The 17,524-nt window shown below is 40.4% G+C and overlaps 1 protein-coding gene across 5 annotated transcripts in view; it reads right to left on the reverse strand.

Moving 5' to 3' along the window:
* The window catches only part of PLPP1 (phospholipid phosphatase 1), a 136,722-nt gene that overhangs the window by 110,440 nt on the left and 8,758 nt on the right, over positions 1-17,524 (reverse strand). For 4 of the 5 annotated variants that reach the window (XM_073343943.2, XM_073343947.2, XM_073343946.2 and 1 more), the window contains exon 2: positions 2,657-2,811. The exons of the other annotated variant lie outside the window; for it this stretch is intronic. In XM_073343943.2, coding sequence (XP_073200044.1) covers positions 2,657-2,811 — 155 coding nt within the window. The remainder of the gene's footprint in view (positions 1-2,656; positions 2,812-17,524) is intronic. 5 annotated transcript variants of the gene reach the window in all.

Here is a 17,524-nt window from a genome sequence, read left to right on the forward strand (position 1 = left end):
TTGCATATCCTACAAAGGAACATAGTGTATGCTCTCAGTCTGAAGTTCTGGCTTTAAGTCCATGTTTTTACTGAAAAATCCTGAGAATCTCTTCATTTGAGTTGTTCAAATACAATACCATTCTTTTTTTGGGCATAATTCCTTATGCTAGTTAAATTATTTCTGTAGAAGGTGTCAGGCAGCATATACAAACGTGAAGGTCAGGCTTTCCGTTTGCCTTACCAGAGAGCTGGAGTATTAACATAGTAATGTCATGAGCCCTTGAAGCAATGGAAAAAACACAAGAGCACTGAAAGCCAAGAATTAGGGAGCTTGCACTAAGTCCTCTGAAGCTGATCCGAGTACTGGTTTCAGGAAGCAGGTTTGTAATAAGTCAACAAAATCTTTGCAGTTAAGGATATTTCAGGCACTCAATCTAAAAAGCAGTATATGGGTGTATATATTTCTCCTTAATTAAACGTTACAAAAAGTCCTATATAACCTAGCTGTCACAGGAGGCTCAAACATGGCTCTGCCTATCTGAAAGGCAAAAAAGTTTACGTCTAAATAAGCTTGGGATGGAGAGACCATTTTTAGTTTATTGGGTTTTTTTAAAGTTGAAGATAAGGAGATGTTTTATATTATTGTGTATATTTTATATTTTTCAGATACTAACTTTTGTTGCACTTAAAAAGTGTGCAAGTAATCTAATAGACATGTCTGAAACTGCACAGAGATATGTAATTACCATGTTCACCTGTGCCAATGCCCAGTGGATGATTTCACAACTGTGCCTGAAAAACTTAATATTTATTGGCCAGTTTACAGTAGGCTTCCTTAAAACTTGATAAAGCCTGCATCTTTGTGAGAGTGCTGAAATATTACACTTTTCTTTGCAAAAGAGCATGATCAAAGTATATAATATCAAGTTTCACCTTGATTATGGAGATGGAAATTCAGTTTAAAATATGAAATTTGGAATTCACAGAGTAAGACCAAAAACAGCAAATTAATATATTGGTTTTTGTGAGCTTTATGTTAGGTAGTTCCCACCCTGAAACATTTATAGAGCTTTCATTTAACTATTTTTATGGCATTTTTGTCTATTTTCAGAAGGCAGTCATAAGGTCTAGCTTTTTAACTGTGTACAATATGCAATACAGTGCTGCTAAAACAGTGAGCATGCATAAACAGTATCTGTTATGCATTCAAAATATACACAGGTTGCATAGATTCATACGTTTCTGACATTTGCTTTAAATGGTTACCTCCCTCCCTGGAATTCTTCAGAAGATACTACACACTGACTAATTTAGCACCTGGAGTCTTAGCAAGTTGCTACGTGATTAAAAGACTAGTAGAGACCAAGAATGTTTCTAACAGGATTTGGTCAGCACCAAAACATTTTCAAGCCAAAGTCTACTCCAAACTAGGCATGTTTTGGGCATGCCGCCTTTAATCTTGGCCCTAGCCAAGATGGTGTGTAATACACCTCCACCCCAATATAATGCAGTCCTTGGGAGCCAAAAAAAAAGTCTTACTGCATTATAGGTGAAACCGCGTTATACTGAACTTGCTTTGGCCTCGAGCATTTCTGTTATTAATAGTCAGCAAATCGTTTTTGTTAGAACATGGAGTATGCAGTACCCCCCCCCCGGCTCCTTGTCCCCCGACTACCCCTTCCAGAGACCCCACCCCCATCTAAGCCCCCCTGCTCCTTCCTTGTCCCCTGACCACCCCCTGCAGAGACACCCCTGTCCCTAATCACCCCCAGGACTCCATGCCCTACCCAACCCCCCTGCTCCCTGTCCCCGACCATCCCCGCCCCCGAGACCCTCTGCCCCTTATCCAAGCCCTCAGCCCCAGCCCAGCACCCTTAGCACGCTGCTCAGAGCAGCGTGTCGGAGCCAGACACGCTGATCCGCCGGAGCACGCAGCCCCACCCCCGAGAGCGCTGCTTTACCGCTTTATATCTGAATTCATATTATATCGGGTCACGTTACATCAGGGCAGAGGTGTATAGTTAAAAACCCAGTTCAGAGTCAAATTGTTCCTTATTAACTCATGGGTATCACAGCACCCAGTTCCTTTTCTGCAAGACATCTGCATCTAAGTCTCACTGCAGTCAGACTCTGAAGGATCCAAGAATTTATCACATGTATCTTTTGGCCTATGAAAAAAGTTAACCTCTGCAGACAATATACAGTATAAGCGGAGACCCTCACAAACTGAGGGTTCTATAACAAGAGACATATAGCATTTCAATTATTTACAATTGACCTTGCAGTCTGTTCAGAACAGACGTACAAAGAGAATTTCCAGAAGCACTGCAAAATACAACACTTTACATTAACATACATAAGCCAAACTTCAGTTTACTTCTGATAAGTAACAATCAGAAGTTATCGGCCACCTACAGGTTTCGATAACTTCAAGAAAAGGTCATGGAGTCACTAAGCTGAAGTGAAATCTGGAAGTTATTTTAGTTACTACAGCAATCAACAAAAATATAGGGCTATATAAATATTTAAGTTTCTCCGGTACGTTTATTCTCCCTCTAGGTCCAAATCAGTGTCACAAGGATGACCTATTCGAACTCTCTTAAGTCTTCCCCCCCTCGCCCACACACACACACACACACACACACACACAGATGGCTAGAAATTCAGCTACTTACAGAGAAAATGGGCAGGCTGAACCCCACTGCATAGAGGACAGTGGATGTGACGGTACTGTCATGGAATGGATACTTGATGCTGTCATCATTACAGAAAAAGCCTCTCTGATATGGCTTTATTTTGGCCAAGTTTAGAACACCAAGGGGTAAGCCAGCTGTTGGGGGAAGGGAAAAAAGACACAGATGGTTAAATTAAAATTCACTTTATCAGGCATGGAGAAAGCTTCAGAACAACATGCAAACCTTAAGTTTCCCTTGAGTCAGTGCAGGATATTAATATCATGCAATGCACACACTTGCCCAACCCTTGATATAAGCCAACGTAAAGGCTGCCTCTTAGTTAGGGACAACACAATGTCACCTGCCAACAACTGCAGAAATTGGAGGGAGGTAAAGGAGTTCAAAGTTTTGGGGTTTTTTTAATTGATGAAAACATTGCCAGGCACTGAGCCAAGTTCTAGCCTACAAAACTGATGTGCCACTCAACTCCAATTTTAGTTAACAAGAATACTGGAGGGCAGAATATGGCCCCATTATTCTTTTTTAAAATGGCATTGACCTTTCATTGAATGAACAGAGTGTAGAACATTTAAATATCTCATTAAAAATTTGAGTTCTGAAGTCAAAAGGAAGGAGAACCTTTCAAACTTTTTTTTGGAGAAGGGAAAAGTAAGAAGGGACCAAGTCTCATGAAAAAAAAAAAAGTTCTGAAATGGGAAGAGGAGAGGAATTTCAAAGACACAGTCAGGAAACTGGACATCCTGAATGGAATAAGCTAGTTTATAAATTTTTTTTGAAATATTGTGACAAAAAACTTGCTTGCCTCATTTTATATAATTATTGTAGGCTTTAAATAGGAAATGCAGAAAGTGAATAGGTTATGGCCCTTTATATTTAGAACTCTTCCAGTAGTAATCTCATCAATTTAATAATATATCATTTCTAAAAGGTAGCTGTGAGCCCAATAGCCAAATATTCATAACCTTTTTATGTGAAGAGAATATTTACATTAATCCCCTTACCATTGGGACTTTCAGGGCTGGCTTAACAGAGAGCTGGTTTACAAAAATGGATTTCTACTGAAAGATTGACAATTTCTCTGCAGTATCTACAAGTCTGGATACAACTTTCACACAAAGCAGAACAGAGAGAGCAAAGGACATGCCTCTACTGGCTAAAGAGCCATTTGAATCAGTGATAACGAACTACTCCAGTAGTGTTACTGAACGTTAGCTGTGCTAACGGACACAAATTTGTAGAGATATTAATTCCCATTGAAGATTCATATCAATAGTTGTTTTTTGTTAACCTGTGTCCATTCCTTAATGCCTAATTTGATTTTCTTCCACCCTCTTCAATTAATAAATTTGTAAAGTTTCAAGAAATCCTGTCGAAAGCTCTCCACTCCTAAATGTCAGACTGACTAATTCAGAGACCAAAGATGGAGGTGGGCAAAAGCTACACACTGGAATGGAAATCTCTACAAATAAGAGTCTCAAAAGGTCCAGATCCAAACCAGCCCTGCATTTTTCGTTCTGCATCATAGCCAAAACCAGATGGGACCGATGTTTTAGTACAGAAGAGACCCAAATCTTGTGAAGGAAGCTCAGAGTTCAGCACCTTCAGACTTTAAGTCTAATCCTGATTCACCCCACATCCTAGCCTAAACCTATTTCAGATCCAAAGCACCACCTCATTGATTCATCTCTGAATGACATCTCTCCTCAAGTTAAACAGTGCATTTCCTTCAAAAGCCTTTACGCAGGACTTTTAAAGCACAGAGGGACTCAGAACTCCTTTCTCAGCTGAGAAGTCCAGTCTTCCATATTTTTGTTTATATAGCAGCAAAAGGAAATTCAACACTTGCCAGTAAGTAAAATACTTTAACTTAGAATGGGTTCAAAATCTTAGCCCTAGAGAACTTAATTCAAAATATTGAAGAGGACAGTGCATTGAACAAAGTCAAAGAGGCATGTGCCCATTACCACCACCAAGCTTCACAGAAAAGGGACCAATTTTTTTTTAAATGATTTTGAAAGAGAAGAAACAGGATAAAAAGACAACACTAAGGCACAGATTAATAAGTAGGAGCAGAGGAATAGTCAGACAAATGGCACAGAAAGGTTGTGATATTCAGAGGCTTTTGCAACCTGAAATAGGGGAACATAATTCAGTGTGGTGGGAGAGGAGTACAACCTTGACATCAATGTTTGCGAATTCATGCAACAGACCCCAAATTCCAGTTCATTTGATTTTCACAACACTTCAGAGAGTCTTTGTTTTTGAAAACCCACATCTGCCTGGATTCATTCATTAAGATTGTATATGCTCACCAAAAACAGATACCTTAAACTATATTTATACAGATATCTACCAAACTTCTTTTTTTAAGTTTCTATTTGTTTTCTACCAACTGATTTCTTGACTTTCTCTAGTATCTCCGCACTGTGCGATTCATATAATTAAAACAGCTCTCACCGAACTCATTTTTTCCAGATTCTAAAACAGCTAACATTCTATTCAATAATCCACTAGTCACCTTATCAATATACAAATATAACTGGTATTCCCCATGTTAAGTTGCCTGTTAGGCACTCATCTCTTTGTGGTCCCTTACATCCTCAAGACGGCTCCAGTTTCAAAGTTTTGATCTAGAGTTCTCAGTGTGTTGTAGTTCTCTTCCAGACACCTTCAACTTTCAGAGACAAGACACCTTCCTTTCTGTATCCTTGTAGAGCCCCTCATCTAGCAGAATTACAAAGTGGTACGCACGACAGACTTCTGATCACAGCAAGTGTTTACAAATAGATTAGATTTGGAAGGATTAGATTTTTATCTGTGTCTGTGAGCATCAGTTTCACCACACACACACAACCTATTTCTATAGATAAAAAAATTTACAGCTAGGCAGAATAAGAAAAATGATGCTTGAGAATTTAGAGTTTGATGTCTGGATATTTACTACATTTATTTTGGAACGTGATATTGACAATTTGTGTTTTGATTGTTATAAACCTTTCCTTTCTTGAATCTCAACATCTGTCATTAAATAAATTGTCTGACCCCCATATTGTCCCAACTTTTTGCAACTAAACATTTCCAAAGTGCATGATAAAATAAAAAATGCATAAGAACAAACATGGATAGTATCCATGTAAATTACTGTTTTTTAAAAAAATTGATTTCAGCTAAGCCTATTTATTAGTTATATCCAGACAACTAGAGAGCTTCCTTAAGTGAAATTCAAAGTTTCAAGTCTCCTTCCATAGGAGATGCTGAGAAAGGGGCATCAGGTCTGGCCTTGCAGAACTGGAATAGGAGGCGAGTCAGCCAGATTTTGTTCATCTCCTGCCCCATCTCCAGCTATTTCAAGCCCCCTCAAGTCTAGTCCAAATCACAGGGGACCCTAATTCCAATAGAGGTCAACTTTGATAACAGCTTAGTTATTAAATACCTAGTTCTATCTTTAGAAAATTTTAGATCACAAAAAGCAGTGAAGCATACACCCAGTAAGATGGCATCTGCTAAAATAAGCCTCTTTTGCTGCTACAAGAAAAGCCTGTCTTTTCTCCTCCTCTTATTCTTTATATAATGATGTATTACTTGTATTCCAGCAGCACCAAGAGTAAACCAAGTACTGCACACACCTGCAGACGCAGATGTACTCTTCAGGGCAAAAACTACCAGTTTATCCAACCTCTGTTTCCCTCCAGCCAGGAAAAACAGTCAATAGACAAATAATGTTCATTCAGAAAAAAAGAAGAGTTAATCAATTCCTAATAAAGCCCACTAAGGCATCCCCAACCAGAGTGGGCTCAGATTAGGGTTGCCAACTCTCCAGGATTGTCCTGGAGTCTCCAGGAATTAAAGATTAATCTTGAATTGAAGATTACATGTGATGAAGCCTCCAGGCATATGTCCAACCAAAATTGGAAATCCTAGGTCAGATGCATGCCACCCACACTACACTGGCACCGTGACAATGCTCCATATTTCAGTCATATGTAGCCCCTTGGGCTACATGAGAATTAGAAGTTTCTTAGAAAAGTCTTTACTCCACGTACAGCTGCCATCTTCAAGTTTCCTGGCTGTGCAACATGAGTATCTTGTACTACCCATCTAAAACAAAAGGAATAGGCTGCAGCTGTCTCTTATTGCAGCCCAGCATTATATACCTTCTGTTAACTGATTGTTCTTCCTTATTTTAGAGAGATTATGACAGAATATAAAGTTAAATACAGGCACTAACTTTGTTTAACATACTTTGGCTTATCTTATTGAAACTGATTATTACTGTCATAGCAGTTACGTAATGGACCCTGAACTGGGGGTAAAGGACAAAGGCATTACTGTACTGTTCTAAGAACAGTCACAGTTCAAGAAAAAAAAGTTCTCCTCACTTTATTTAAAAACAAAACTACGAGTTACTCTTTTGGTTTGGTGACACTTGTATCTTTGAAGAAGCATCAGCAAGAACTTAATCTCAGATTTTAAGTCTAAATTTCCTTACTCATGTTGCCAATATTAAAATTGACTATGTTAAGAGTCTAGCTTACTTCTAATTATGCTGTTACTTACCCTTCTCTCTCCCCTTTCCTCAGTTTGAGTAGTCAGAAAACTATTGTAGCTCTTTCAGTCTTAGCCATCACTGATTTCACTTCTTGGTTCTCACATACTAGACACGCTATAGTATTTGGCTTGCAAACATTGTAGGGGAATGTTCTGGACACACACACACACACACACACACACACAGTTTAACTGAACCCAAAACAAAAGTAGTTTTAGGCACACAAGTTTCATATCTGGGCCGCAGTCATACACTCATGTGCACTTGTTTTATTCCCAAAAATAAAGTTATGCATATGCACACTACTCACAGCACCACAGCATAAAGTTAAGCACAAAAGTATGTTCCTGAAACTCTTACTCTTCTTGTCTAACAGAAAAAAGAAATTGGCTGTAACCAAAAATGGCATAGGCCCCCTAAATTTAAGAAGAAACTAAAACAGTTTATTTTAACTTCAAAACTGAAAACTTTGTAGGGACCTAATGAAATATTGTAAGTTAACAAAACTTGGGAATGGGGAACCTGAATATGAGAAGTCAGAGTAATATTTGGCAGGCTCTGGGGTGGGGTGTAGAATGGGACTCTGGGCTGGAGCATGGGGTTGGGGTGCAAGGGTGTTAGGGCTCCAGCTGGGGGTGAAGGGTTTGAGATGTAGGAGGGTGCTAGGATCAAGGGGTCAGAGGGCAGGAGGGGAATCGGGGCTGGGGCACGTGGTTGGAGCGTGGGAGGGGATGCAAGCTCTCGGCAGCGCTTTCCTCAGACAGCTCCTGGAAGCAGCAGCATATCCCCCCCCCCGGCTCCTATGCAGAGGCGCAGCCAGGCAGCTCTGCACACTGCCCTGTCTGCAGGCACCACCCCCACATCTCCCATTGGCTGTGGTTCCTGGCCAATGGGAGCTGTGAAGCTGACATTTGGGGTGGGGACAGTGTGCGGAGCCACCTGGCTATGCCCATGCCTATCCACCAGAGGGTGGACAGGCTGCTGCTTCCAGGAGTCGTGCAGAGCCAAGGGAGGCAGGGAGCCTGCCTTAGCCCCACTGCAACGCCGACCGGACTTAACAGCCCAGTCAGTGGTGCTTCCACTCTGACCGTGTTCTGGTTGAAAACTGGACACCTGGCAACCCTACCTTTGTGCAATGTGGAGAAAGGCAGCTAGTGACCGGAAGGTGAGGCTGGAAGCCAGCCTCTCTTTGACACTAACTCCTAAACCACGACTCACCCTTTGCTCCCCTCCAAGCTAGCTAGCAGAAGAGGCAACAGATATCAGGTCCAGGAAAAAGCTCTCTATTAGCTTCTTATACCACAAGACTAACTCTGGAAGATTGTCTGAGAGTCTCTGGGAAGTCATTCTGACACGGAAGTGAATATGGGACTTCACCAAAGGGATACCCAGAATATAGTTTTATTAACTATAGTGATTTGCCATTTAGGATTAAAATCTGCTTTTACTCAGAAATGTGTTATAGCTGGCTGAAATCCTATAGTATTCCCCATAGACAAGAACTTTATTTGACAGGAAACAGCATTAGGCTCCACCAGTGTTCAAAACTAGAGCTGACCAAAAAGGAGGAAACCCTTTCCACAAAAAACTTGTTTTTGAGAAAGTTTCATCCTGAAAAGCAAGGACATCAAAAGTGGAAATGTTCACATTTCAAGAAAGATTTCACTGCAGAAAACACTAAATTTTACGGTTTTCCAGCTGCCCTCGGGGTTTTGTCAATTTCACTTGTGCTTTCAGGCCAGCTGCTAGAGAACTCAGCTACTCTGCCCCTCACTTCTCAGGAGCTGGGGGAAGCAGAGCCAGAGCACCCTGCTGTGTTTCGACAAAAGTTTAGTGGAACCTCTACAAGATTCCCTGAAACATTTCGTTCTACCAAATCAGCATTTTCCAACAAAACTTAGTTTTACTGGAGGATTTCCAATCAGCTCTTTTCACAACCCCTTCATTAGGCTTACAAATTTGAAGGTTTCTTTTGTAATTAGATTTTACTACATAAGATATAACGTTCTTCTATTTCAAGAGCATTTTTGTTGCTCAATAAGGGGGAACGGTTCCAATTCTTTAAGAGCATCATGCGGGGGGGGGGGGGGGGGGAGGGACACACCCAGTGACAGGATTTTTTTTTCCTAGTTTATTATTTGCAACTAAGTATAGACTTTAAAAACTGTCTGATGCGTCTTTCCTCAAAACCAGGAGGATACACTATATCTATACATAGTTATCAAGCACTGATATAGATTACCCTACATTTATTCCAATTCTTAGCTTTTGTGTTGCTATGTAAAAAAAAATGCATTATTCATCATTTTCTATTTAAAAGAGGATTAATTTTTTTTACTTGTGATTTGTCTCTAGCTCTATTTGGGAGGGAATTAAAATGCACAAAAACAGCATTTTAAAAGTTGGTTGTTTTCTTTTGATTAGTTAAATAAGGCTACCTTAAATCTGCTGGATACATAAGAAAAAAAGGCATCAAAAAGTTTATCAAAACACGTTTGTCATTTATTAACCAATACAAGTATTATCAGCAAGTCAGGAATTGGATTGTTTGTCACCCTCTCAAAGTCTTAGAATTAGTAGAGCTCATCCTCTCACATCGATATTTTATTCACAGACAGGATGACAAAACTTTCTAGTTTTTCAACTTTGAATGAATGAATCATTGACTAAACTAGCTAAATAAACTGAAATGAAGAAAATATTCTCTCTGCACTTGCAAAAAGGCTAATACTGTAAAAACAATTTAAAAAAAAAAAGCTGTTTTAGCACTTCAACAAACTAGTTCCAGGTCCTTAGCCAGTGGCTTCCAGAAGTTTATTGGTCTTAATTTCTTTTTTAAAAAGTTGGCAGTAAACATATACAAATTCAAAAATTCAAAAAAATTAAGCAAAGTGATTAATAGATTAGAGTAAGTTTTGGCCTTAACAGAGGTTGCCATAATTTCAAACAGGTTTATGTATTAAAAATCCTAATATAAAAAACATTGTTTTTATCCAGTCTGTGTAATATAAGTGGATTGCCAGTTCGTCAAATCCACACCCGTATCTTCCTTCAACTTGTCTTTAAATGTAGTCAGAACTTGTTTGACAAACTAAAAATGCCACACATGCTAATTCCTAGAGTTATGCTGGAGTGCTGGTATTCTTGCTTCACAAAAATCATGTCACTATCACTCAGGCAGGTTACACCGCTTCATACAAGGTGTCTCCAACAGAATGCTATTCATTAGCAAAGCTTAGGGCTTTTACAGGTCACATTCTTAACTCCTAGAATTATACTGTGACCTATCCCAGCACTCAGCTAAACATTCCATCACAGACTGTATAACCATAAAAAGAATAGGAGTACTCGTGGCACCTTAGAACCTAACACATTTATTTGAGCATAAGCTTTTGTGGGCTACAGCCCAATTCATCGGATGCATGCAGTGGAAAATACAGTAGGAAAATTTTATACACAGAGAACATGAAACAATGGGTGTTACCATGCACACTATAGTGACAGGTTTCAGAGTAACAGCCGTGTTAGTCTGTATTCGCAAAAAGAAAAGGAGTACTTGTGGCACCTTAGAGACTAACCAATTTATTAGAGCATAAGCTTTCGTGAGCTACAGCTCACTTCCTCAGATGCATATCGTGGAAACTGCAGCAGGCTTTACATATACACAGAGAATATGAAACAATACCTACTCCCACCCCACTGTCCTGCTGGTAATAGCTTATCTAAAGTGATCATCAGGTGGGCCATTTCCATCTGAGGAATGCATCTGAGGAAGTGAGCTGTAGCTCACAGAGCATAAGCTTTCAATAAATTGGTTAGTCTCTAAGGTGCCACAAGTACTCCTTTTCTTTTTACTATAGTGACAGTGATCAGTTAAGGTGAGCTATTAGGAGCAGGTGAGAACACCTTTTGTAGTGATAATCAAGATGGGCCATTTCCAGCAGTTGACAAGAACGTGTGAGGAACAGTGGGGGGGGGGAATAAACATGGGGAAATAGTTTTACTTTGTGTAATGACACATTCACTCCTAGTCTTTATTCAAGCCTACGTTAATGGTGTCCAGTTTGCAAATTAATTCCAATTCAGCAGTCTCTCGTTGGAGTCTGTTTTTGAAGTTTTTTTTGTTGTAATATTGAGACTTTTAGGTCTGTAATCAAGTGACCAGAGAGATTGAAGTGTTCTCCAACTGGTTTATGAATGTTATAATTCTTGACATCCGATTTGTGTCCATTTATTCTTTTACGTAGAGACTGTCCGGTTTGGCCGATGTACATGGCAGAGGGGCATTGCTGGCACATAATGGCATATAGGTTCTCAGGATTCAAGCTACAGTGAAAATGGAGTTTTCCCTATAAACTATGCAAATATATAAGTGTTGTACAAACATTCCTATAAGATAATGAAAGGATGGATTCTGTGGGAAGAGAGTGCCCAGGACTATTAAAAATTCAATTTGGCAAACAGTGGGAGTTTTGCAACAGCTAATCAGAATCCTATGGCCAGCAAAGAAACTAAGTCAAGTCAGATTCACATTGTTGAGGAAAGACAGTGGGCAGCTGCCACCAAGAAAGGTGCTGCGACTATTCACTTCAGGGAAGACCACCTCAAAAACACCACACAGTTGGAGGAGTAGAGGTAGCAGAGCCCACTTACCTGCCCCCCCTTACCCAGAGCAGCCAGGAGGCTGGCACAAAGCATAGACCAATAGAGAGAAAGGACAGACAGAACTGCTTAGAGGTTCTGCAATGACTGGAAGAGAGAAGAGACAAAGCTCCTTGAAACAGAAGGGGGAGAGAGGTGCTTAGAATTTGTCAAAACACCTAGTAGCTGAACAGAGGCAGATACAGAAGGTGGAGACCAATGCACCCTCTCTATTCCCAGCAGTGAGGAGTGAACAAAGGGAGAAAAAACTGGGCTGCTTGCCAGAAGGCTGCCCCTGGACCTCACTGGCAGGTTCCCTTTACCTTGTCTTTCATATTTATACCTGGCTAGTAGATCTTTCCTGCCCTGACTGTAAGTGCCTAAGATAGTTAGCTGAAGCATTTTTTAATACTATCATGTTTATATCAACCTAATGGTTCCGATACTGTAATTTTAAAAAGCCTTCTGGCAAACAGAGAGGGTACACATTTGATTAAAACTATACTAACTATAATAAAACTGAGCTAACATTTCTTCCTGTTCCTTTCGTACTGTTTGCAACTTTTTTTATTTGTGAGAACATGCTAATAACTTGCTGGGTGGCTGAGGAGGAATAAGATTAAGAAGAGTAAGAACCACAACGCTCTTTAATAGCCACCCCACTGGCCCAGCCAGGTGTGATACTGATGGCAACTCAAAGAGGAAGTCATTTACTGTGCCATTCCTGCTGGATAAGGATGGCTGTGGCTGCTCAGGAGCACAGAAGTGAGAAGAGGAAAGGATTTGTCCTCTGGCTTGGAGGAGCCTGTACATAGACATTCTTGGGGCTGGAGGTGCGAAGGGGGGGTGGATTTCTGTTTAAATCATGTATTGTAAGGACTCGTTTATCATCTCACTGCCAATTAAGGTTAGCTCTATGAAATACGAGATTCTCATTTATTATTATCTACATTAGCCACCCCACTTAAAAACAAATTACACATAACATCTTTGAAGTGCCTTATAAACATGAGCTAAATCTTAACCACCCCTGTTTTAAGTATGCAAACAAGTACAATTTGAGTTTTACAGACTGTTTTCAGATCTGAAAACAGAATTCAGAGTAACAGCCGTGTTAGTCTGTATTCGCAAAAAGAAAAGGAGTACTTGTGGCACCTTAGAGACTAACCAATTTATTTGAGCGTAAGCTTTCGTGAGCTACAGCTCACTTCATCGGATGCAATGAAGTGAGCTGCAGCTCACGAAAGCTTACGCTCAAATAAATTGGTTAGTCTCTAAGGTGCCACAAGTACTCTTTTTCTTTTAGAGGAAAGAGAGGCAGTGACAGGTCAGTGGCCTGATTTTCAGAGTTGCTGAGTACCTGTAAACACTACTGACCTCCACCTGTACATTCTGCTGCAAATATTCAGCACATACATTAGAGTAATTGATTTTACCACAGAAGTACAGGTAGGAATATACAGTGAAATTGAATCTGGCTGCACCAGCGTGATCACTTCAAAATTTAAAAAATTTATTAAAAAGGAAATCAACCTTGTCATTTCAGATTTTGTAGCTGTCCAGCCCACTCATATCTAGCCGTCCCTATTTCCAAAAAGGAAACAGGCTGTCAAACAGGTGGAAAAATTCTGCAGCTACAATCAGATTTTCTGTTTAAAAGTCTGTGTGTAAAATTAATCTAGTGATTCAGGTTTTATTCAAAGCTTGTCAGGTTACATGGTTTGAACATTTCCCCACCCCAAGCTAGTATACATTAGACTGCAACTGCTGAAAGTAATTTCAAAGTCAATGACCACGAACTCTGTACACATGACTGATTTTTAACTATGGAAAGATGCAAAGGTTCTCCTTTCCTGAGCAGCTTAGTAAGAATGTAACACAGCAGTGTTCTACTTAAACGAACAAGGTTCTTAACAGATCCAGGTTATATGATGGCAGTGTTAGAGAAACTCCAGGTTTTCCATAACACACTACACATTCCCTAAGACCATGCCATTTTTCCATACTGTATCACAATAGCATGCATCAGAATATGAATAAGAGAACTATTTTAATAATCAGGGCCAGGCCTTCTCTTGGCAAACTGGAATTTTCATAACTTATAACTGTTTCCAGAGCACACCAGTAGTGTCTTTAACTGTCATTATTACACTGTTTGAAAATAAATGTGCATTAAAACGCAGTTTAAGTAATTAAACATAGTATGTGTTTTTGAAAAAAATATTTCTACTTTTGAATCCGGACAAGTTTGTTCAGAGTAAGTTTAAAAGTAATAAGCCTTTTATGTAACACTGTCACATTTGAGTACACAAAATGATTCTACGATACGCTCAGATACATCTCTTATCTAACTTTTCTCAGCTTGTATCTGTATGAGTAAGAAGGAAGCTAGGTGATCTAGGGAAGTAAGTGCTTAGACACCACAATATTTCGTGTGTGTAGAGGTATTATCTGCCCTGTTGAAGATTATAATAGAACCATTAGCTATATACAGATCAACAACTGCCTTGCCATATATTTTAGGTGTCTGTAATTAAGAACTTTCCCTTTGGGAAGAAAGTTCCATTTCCAAAGCTGATGTGACCACAGATCTAAGAAGAGAATAAGAGGTGACGGAGTCCTGAGTCTGAACGAAATTCTGATTTTAATACAGGTCACAGAAAGACCTGTAATGGTGAAAGCAAATAATGTGTGTAATGGGGAGGATGGAAGAAGAAGTGGACTACTGCCTATTTTGTGGGTGCTTCTGTATATGTAAGAAGTCTGAAAGATTAATTTTAACTAGAAAAAAGGAAACATAATCAGGTCTTTTTTTATACGATTCTGTGGTAACTGGGGAACCTCATGAAATGATATCACAGGAGGCTGAAAGCTAAGCTAAAGAAAAAAAGAAGGGGAAACATTTTTACTCAGCCTGCCTAAAACATTTTAAATTAATATCCATTTGATCCCAGTACCTGCTGTCACTTGGTAGAAAGGATGTCAGTTAAAGAACTGACATTAAACTCTTACAGCTTAACTGGAGGGGTACAGTGAATGTTGGAGGCCCACAGAACAGCTTCAAGAAAAACTACCAAAGAACAAACCTTTGCTGATTTTTCTATGTCAAGAAGACGACGACTATCTATATGATAAAGCAGCACAAGGGGCACAAAACTTAATTTTTCTACATCTTTTGTAGGTCATTTTTTAAAGTATCTTGATTTCAAAGGCTAATCTCTTCAATGACTTACGCAGCTCAAAAGTTTAATATTTAAAAAAAATTAAATACAAGGGACAGCATTTAACTAGTTTTCAGATAAATATTAGAGAAGTTAACCAGAGTGGAACCCAAGCAATGGTAATAAAGTAATTCAGCATTCAGGTTGGAAAGCAGTTATAATCAAATGGTGAGCTCATTCCCTGTCATCCTGGAAGAATGGCTAGGTCTCCCATGAGTAAGTCTGCAGTAGGAGGAAACAGCATAGCCACAATGAAAAGGGGCCAGTTTCTGCACTAGGACTGCATAAGTGTTTCTGAAGTGATACCTGAGCACAGTTACACACACACACACCCCTATCACTAAGAACATATGCAGACACTGGGAGTATAAGCATGCCCCAAATCCTTAAGGGTGTTTCCTGTTTTAGATCATTAACTGTCAAAAGTTAGACCAAAAAGAAGATGATAGACAGACAGAACAATAAAACCTCGCTCAAAGAGCCAGCCTTCACCGCCCTAAAAAAAGGGCACAAAAGTAATATCCCATAGGGCAGGGGCAAGCAAACTTTTTGGCCCAAGGGCTACATCTGGATATGGAAATTGTATGGCAGACCATGAATGCTCACAAAATTGGGGGCTGGCTGCAGGAGGGTGTAAGGGCTCTGGCTGGGAGTGTGAGCTCTGGGGTGAGGCTAGGGATGAGGGCTCTGAGGTACAGGAGGGTCCTCCAGGCTGGGACTGAGGGGTTCAGAAAGCAGGAGGGGGATCAGGGCTGGGGTAGGGGCACAGGAGGGGGTCAGGGCACAGGTTCCACACAACACTTACCTCAAGCAGCTCCTGGAAGCAGTGACATGTCCCTCCTCTGGCTCCTATGCAGACATGTGGCCAGGCAGCTCTGTGCACTGCCCCCGGAGCTCCCATTGGCCATGGTTCCCGGCCAATGGGAGCTATGAGGGCAGTGCTTGCGGTGGCAGCAGCATGCAGAGCCCCCTGGCTGCCCCTAAGAGTAGGAGCCGGAGGGGAGACATGCTGCTGCTTCCAGGAGTCGTGCAGAGTCACAGCATGCAGGGAGTGGGGCAAGCCCCTGACCTCGCTCCCTGGCAGGAGCTCGAGGGCCGGATTAAAACATCTACAGGGCCAGATGCAGTCCCCAGGCCATAGTTTGCCCACCCCTGCTATAGGGGGTTACTATATCCTCTTATTACAATTTACAAACATCTCCCCCCGTTCAGGATCCTTGCAGTTATGTTTTGGTTTTATGCTGCAAGTTTATTCTGTGGTTAGAACTGCAGCCACACATCAGTTAATACATAGTAGTTGCAATGCTGTGGTCATGTAACAATGTATCCCAAGAAGCTAAAGTATATTTTAAGAGAGTCCGGTTTCTCTCCCACAGCACCACTGTGATATCTTCATGTTAATCTCACAGGGCCCAGTCTTGCTCCCTCTGAAGTCAAGCAGGAGATTTGCCATTGATGTCAGCAGGAGTAGGACAGGTGATGGTGAAAAAGTTTATATTAGGGTTTCTGTGCTTCACGACAGGTTCTAAATAGACTGTACAGAATTGGCAAAACTGGGAGTTCTCTTTTAATCTTACACTGACGCCTGACATCCAGACAATTACTGTTTAAAAGTCTACTGAAGTCAGTATTTTCCACTGACTTCAACAGGCTTTGGATGAGGCCCAAACTTACTTTATTGAAGCAGACTCCCAGCAAAGAGGGGGAAGCCCCCCCTTTTTTAAAAAAAAAGGGACAATTAAAAGCAGGTTGGATGGAGCACTCAAGACCATATAGAAGGGAACAAACCACACTGGCAGATCAAGAGGATGGACTGCTTGTACTTACGGGTCTTTACCATCTCTGACTTCTATAAGTAGAGTCTAGAATTCTAACATACCCTGCTAATTGATTACTTTTTATTGAGGCTTTTGTGAACTTAACAATCCTTTGTGGCTAGTAGGGAATTTTCAGACTTTTGTAACTATATATTGTGTTCTTCCAGTCACACACTTTTGATAGCTGGTTTCACATATTTGGTCCAGCTGAACTAAACCTGAAGACATTCTTCCCACCTCCACCCATAAGTGCTGCCAACAGTCATGTGCTTGGGGGGCTGGGGGAGGGCAGCGAAAACCCTTCATGTTGTTTGCCCAATGTAAAGGGTCTCCTTAGTCAGTTGCTCTGTAACTGATTGTGTAAGAGAACCTCTTTTACTTTCCTTTGACTATCTTATTTGATCTCCATCCTTCCCCTCCCCCCTGCAACCACCTAATATAGGTAATATGTTTACCGATCAATTGAACTGTTCACCTGCATCTTCATACATTGTTCCAAGGACAGAATGATAAAATTTTAAAATTTAATCCATCAGGAGCCATGGGGAATATGGAGAACTACCCTAAAATATAGGTAGTGCAGAGAAAAAAAGTTTTCCCTGCAGGTAAACAAGTATAG

Source organism: Lepidochelys kempii, chromosome 5 (assembly GCF_965140285.1).
Source record: "Lepidochelys kempii isolate rLepKem1 chromosome 5, rLepKem1.hap1, whole genome shotgun sequence".
In the NCBI taxonomy this organism is placed as follows: Eukaryota; Metazoa; Chordata; order Testudines; family Cheloniidae; genus Lepidochelys; species Lepidochelys kempii.